Consider the following 6,074-nt stretch of genomic DNA (forward strand, 5'->3'; position numbering starts at 1 on the left):
GAAGTGAATCACCTTGTCAAACCAGATATGATTTTTGCATTTCACATGCAATCTGCCACATCACCAGGCAGACAAGGACAAAACAGGTGATGTTTGTCACATCTGTACTACAGAAAATTGCAGCGAACCAAATCACCGTATAACGTTACAGGCCTCGGTGATGAAAGAAAAGCAGGATCACAACATTTTGCTCTGGAGGTACCATTTCCTTGCTATGCTGGTAATTTGTGGTTTTTTCTTCACTCACATGACTGTCAGAGACTTGACATTCTAGCTCTGACTAAGAGAAATAAACTTAACATATGAATACAAAGCCAAATGTCTATGAATAAGGAATGTGGTTGGAAATAAGTAGGATAAGGCCATGCTTCATAAAACATTGTTTTCTCTACTGTAGTTCAAGGTAAGGAGAATCACCCATGCTTAAAATATAACAGCCCGTCTCTGACCCATTCAAATCAATGGCAACACATCTATGGACAATAACAGAAACAGGGTCTGTTAACAACTTGAAGCCTCCTATTTTTGTCCTAAATAGCTTCAAATTATTTTGTGAAATTGAAAGGACAGCCGAAGTCAAAAGCCCCTTCTGAACAGGCACGCTACAGTATACAAGCTTCTGCTTCCTAGACAAACAAGCAATTTCACCCTTTACATTAAGCCACCGGCTGTGTGCTCAGCACAAAGTCAAACCAGAGTAATTTCTGAGTTCTGACTTCATGAACACGTAAAATTGGAAGTCCAGCTCCCAGCCGTCTCTCCAAGGCTGGCTCCTGCAGACTAAGCTCAGACCCTTCAGGCTTCAGCTCAGACCTTCAGCCTCCAAATCCTCCCTGGAGGTGCCAGTCTGTGTTTTGGTGTCACCTCAGGATCTAGCTGGTTTCAGCCCCTGCCGTGTCATCAGCAGAGGCAGCAGGCTCAGAGCTGGCAGCGAGCCAGGACAAAGGAAAACAACCCCTCTAAAAAAAACAGAAGGACCTGAAACTAAGGGGATGTGCTTTTCCCTCCAACCCCCGTGCACACCAAGCCCTCCCCATCCTCACAACACATACTACCGTGAGAATACAAAGAACAAAACCCGGAGTACCTGACCCCCAGTGCTGCAGAGAGGCAGATATTCCAGCATCCCCAGTGACTTTAATCCCACAGCTTCAACTTCTAGTGGAAACCTCTCTGCCTTCCTGTGGTGCGAAGCTGCAGAGATGGGGTCAGTGAGCCCCAGTGTGATACTACAAAAAATTAGTCCCTGGTTTCAAGCTGACAGAAAATGAGTCTCTTGTTATAAGCTTTTTTTAAGAACTGCTGTTGTAGAGGAAATGCGATGAGAACGCAGAAGGGCCAATGCTATGCCGACACGCCCTACCACTGGAGTAAATGCATTTTTCTTTCCTTAGAGAAATACACGTATGATATTAGGCTATGATTTGTAAAGCCATAAACCACACTGTTAGTACACCTGGGGTTTAACTTGTCCTCCTGACTGTTACAGTGCTGCAGATCCTCTCCAGATAGGAGGGATCTGCATATAGCTGGGTGATTATGGGCTCCACTCTGCTCCTGTTGTTATTGGTTTAATGTTTCAAAAACCATTGTCTCAGGGGTGATGTATGACATCACCCAGTGTCAGCCAGGATGAATCAGAAAAATCTGCAGGGGGAAAAAAAATAACAGAGAAATGGCCAAACAAATCTCAAACCCATTTGTCGTGGTTTAACCCCTGCTCTCTCAGCTTCTTCTGCACCTGGCAGGGTGTGAGAAGCTGAAAAGTCCTTGACTTAGTGTAGAGACAACAACTAGCTATCAACAACTAAAAACATCAGTGTGTTATCACATTACTCTCATACTAAATCCGATACACAGCACTACAGTGGCTACTAGAAAGAAAATTAACTCTATCTCCGCTGAAAGCAGGACACCGTTCTAATCAGGAATGTAACTCTCAATGCCATTCTCATCTGACAAATGAAGCATAATTACAACTTCACAGATTCTAATTTATTTCTTTCTCTTTCTCATTACCACCTGAAGAAAACAACAATCTGTTTATTCTCACATGTCAAGGATCATTACCAGCAGGCAGGTGTGCGACTAGCCACATCCTGCAACTTCATTTGCTTTAATTAACATGCATGTAATTCCATTCACGAAATGAGGGCTAAGGAGTGATGACAGATGAGATCTGAAGTTAGAAAAATACTGTGCCACTGACGTTTTTAACATGGATTTTGATTTGATAATTTAATAAATGGTTTACTTGGCATCCTGTAAATACGTATGGTTTCCAATAGAAAAGCAGCAAGAATTAGACCAACCAATAAGAGAACTGTAATAAATATATTTCTATATTATTAGCAGTCATTTTCAGATATTATATATTCATCCCTCTTCCAGCTTACTTAAAATTAAGAAGAAAATCAGAAATCAGTGTGTGGGTGAGGTAGGGGGAGGAAGAGATGAAGACTGTGAGTCAGTGAGAGGATTAGCACACACACTTTTACTTCTACACTTTTAGCAAAGGCCCAGCCAAGCTGGAAAACTAAAGGATCATCTTCAAGAACTCTGGGAAAAAAAGCAGAGACAGAACAATAACTTCACTTCTGCTATAAACCAAAGCCAGTGCAATTTCTGTGATAATTCTATCACTTATAAAAAGTCATCACACCTTCTTAAGGCAGCTTCCTGCTACATTTATGTGAGAAGTTTCACTCACTTTGCCTAAATGAGTCCTGGCTTTCCAAAATTATTGTAGGATTTCCAAAACAAAGCAGGCTGCCCAACTTCCCAGCACAACTGCATAAACTGTCCACTGTCAAGGTGAACCAAGCCCTGTAAACTAAAGCAATGTCCAGGTCTATGTCTATAAACAACATATATAAACACGAGAAGCAAACCTTGCAGCTAATAATTGTCATAGAGCATAAGTAACAATCTGAATCACCACATCAGCATTGAAACGGCACGTCCCTGTGACATTTCATTACATAGCAACACTTTGGCACAACTATTTCTTACACGCATGCTCCAAATGTTCTCACATAGACTCCATATGTACGACCCCATATGGACAATCCATACAGACTATGGCCAAGTGCAGCTTCCCCTGTCTGACAGGACATAAATCTCAGTATGTATTTACACCACTCACTGTTATTCCTACCTAGTGGATCATCAGCATGCTTCTGTGCAATAGCTAGCTCACAAATTTCAGTTAATTAAAGTAAGGAGATTTATAGTGGAAGCAGAGGTCTTGCCAAGATCTGACACATGACAGATTCTCAAACATGATTAAATTTTATGGACTTTACAACAGTCATCTTAGTTATTGCTCTTGGGAAAAACTGTTCTCCCAGTGTGGAACACAATGTGGATCCAGTGGTTCATGGCACCATAGGCAAGAGTAGCCTTGGTGCCCGTTGGTGTAGTTCATCACTTGAGACATGCTGCTGTTTCTCCTTGCTGATAACCTTTGAGTATTTGGACCAACATTTTCCAGACTGAATGTCCAATTCAAGCTGCACTGGAGAATCCTAACTAGAGGAAATCACTTGGGTCTTGGGGACTGCTTTAGAGGGAAAACATGCTTTGACCATTGAAAGCCTCTCTCTAATGTGCTTTGTCTCACTAAAAAGCTGCTCAAATTCGTCCAGGTTGTTGTTTTTGAAAAGTCAAAGTCCAGGAACGGTGAGCGGAGGCTTTGATTTTAGGTGCTAAACTTTTCATCAGCAAACATGACTAAGCTGCTCACAACTCCTTGCCAAGCCAAGCACACACCTTTCCCACAGAGCAAATGTGCCCGAGGGCAAAGGTGTTAATTGGAAAAGGGAAACTGAGCCTTCCTCCTCCCTCCTCATCAGGTCATGTCCCTCCCCCCAGTCAGCGACACGAGTGGGGATATAGCTCAGGCAAGATGCAGTGCAAAAAGAGGACTGCCTGGATAAAGGTGGTGTGGCAGGGAGCCAAGAGACAGATGGGAAGGTTGTAATTTACAGCAATTGTTATTAGTGCCTGCATTCTCTGGTGCAGAGCGAGGGGGTGTGCAAAGAGGGAGGTGGGGGAAATCCCTCTGAGCACAGGTTTCAGCCACAGTCGGTGCTTTCCTGATGCTCTTCTCACTGCCTTGGGCTCTGGTTCGATGAAACCTGGAGCAGGAGATGGGAAAGTGCAGTGAAGGCAGCGGATGCTGTACTTGATGGAAACGTGCTGTCTGATAGGACACTCCTTAGATTCTCAAACTGGACACCAAAAATGACCAATTACTTCTAACTGTGCCTCTGCTTTCCCTGTGAAGCCATCATCTTACAGAGGATTAGTAAAGATTATTATTGTGGAGCACCTAAATATCATGGCATGTCATTACCTTTATGTCGATTAGTCAATCAGTCAATTAATCTCAGTCCCCTGTTTTAATACTTTGTCGTTTAAATACTGTATAGTACATACATACAGGCATCAGGAATAAAAATGCTGCTAAAGAGTGCTTTTCAATGAAGCAACATCCATCTAGGGCACACAACAGACAGGAGTCTTGCAGAAAAGTGATTACTATCATCTAACTAATGCTTCTAGTTAAATGTTGTTAAACATATTTGAAGAAAATTTCTGTGTCCAGCCTACCTTGTTCAGTGCCAGGCCAGCTGAGTAGCAGGCTGGTGCTTCAGCAGAAGGATGAACCGTTAGCAGGTCCATCTAAAAGATGCCACCTGCCGGCGGCCTCCAGGGGATTTTGGAGGCCTGCCCCTGCCAGCTTCCCCTCAACCACAGCCCCTGTATCTGCTTCCAGAAGAGCCTGTGTGGAGTGAGTAGGCAAAGGCATGTGCACGGCTACAGCCCTGCGCGCTCCTGGTCTCAATCACAGCAGCGGTGACTGGGAGGCTATTAGACAATCCCTGTTGTTGTCCTGAGCAGTGGAGGGTTGTCTACTCTCTGTGTGTGATCCTCAGCAACACACAAGCCCCAAGAAAAGAAAATATCACTGAGACTCACCACAGCGCAGGTGACGGTCTGCAATGGGAAGGATGCCGCTGAAGTTCCAGTACACTTCCTTCCAGCTCACAGCATTGCCCATGGCGCAGTCCAGCAGCTCTTCCCGACCCATCACACGGTCCCACATTTGGAAGTAGTACAAGCTGCCAATGAAGCTGTTGCTTACCCGCACAATAAAGCCATCTTTTCTTTTGTGCAGATGACCCAGCACCAGGCTACCGTTAGGTTTCAGGCACTCAGCACTGCCAATGGTTTCAGTATGCACAAGATTACCATTGCAGTAGACCTCCAGCAGATGTTTCCTGGTGTCCCACAAGCAGCACACGCTATACCACACAAAAAGAGCCAGATTGATCTCAATGTCTCGTCTGGTGCCAAAAAGATAGAGTCTTAACTGCTTGTTTTCTCCGGAGAGTCCAAGCTCTATGTCATTTATGTCAGTGGAGGTGTTGTTAGTGTCATAGGAAAATGCTGCCCAAGAGCTGACATTGGCCGTCCGGTTTAGGTCAATGCACACTGTGAACTGACATAGCCGAGGGATGCTGTAGTTGATCAGAGACACATACTTGTCATTCCTTCCCAGTAAATGCAGTCTTTCTCCATGGAGAGAATGTGTTTCTGTAAGAAAAAAAAAACACTAGGAAGAAGGGTAAAGATGGGAAATAAAGTATCACTTCCAAAGAAGTAGCTGCAATATGACTTCATTAGGTACTTCCCTGAATGATGATTAAAAAAATCAAAAGTTTATTCTATTTCTAGTTTCTGTTGCCTTTGAAATTTAATTCTGAGATCACCCACACTACCAGTAAAGAGAAGATGAGTTTAATTCTGCAGAGGAAAAGTTGAAGTTCTCAAGACATGCCAAATAGGAATCAACACAGAACTCATGTCTAGGGTACACATGATCCAGTATCAGTACAGGTGTCCAGTGCAAAGGTCTTGGTTGCTTGCAGAGTTTGCTTGGTTGCTTGCAGGTTTCACTCCCAGGTGACATATCACACTGCTGACCTTCAGTTTGTAGGTCAAGGTTTCTGCTAAAAATAAAAATCACAAGGATTGTCCTTTTCTCAGGCTCCGGACAGTTTGGGCAT

General features: G+C 43.7%; 1 protein-coding gene across 1 annotated transcript in view; it reads right to left on the reverse strand.

Annotated features, from left to right (window-relative positions):
* Nucleotides 1-5,591, reverse strand: part of ADGRG4 (adhesion G protein-coupled receptor G4) — a 28,690-nt gene extending 23,099 nt beyond the window's left edge. The window contains exon 1 of the mRNA XM_075763141.1: nt 4,984-5,591. Coding sequence (XP_075619256.1) covers nt 4,984-5,110 — 127 coding nt within the window. The 5' untranslated portion in view covers nt 5,111-5,591. The remainder of the gene's footprint in view (nt 1-4,983) is intronic.
* Between the last annotated feature and the right edge of the window lie 483 nt (nt 5,592-6,074).

Source organism: Balearica regulorum, chromosome 11 (genome assembly GCF_011004875.1).
Source record: "Balearica regulorum gibbericeps isolate bBalReg1 chromosome 11, bBalReg1.pri, whole genome shotgun sequence".
NCBI lineage: Eukaryota > Metazoa > Chordata > Aves > Gruiformes > Gruidae > Balearica > Balearica regulorum.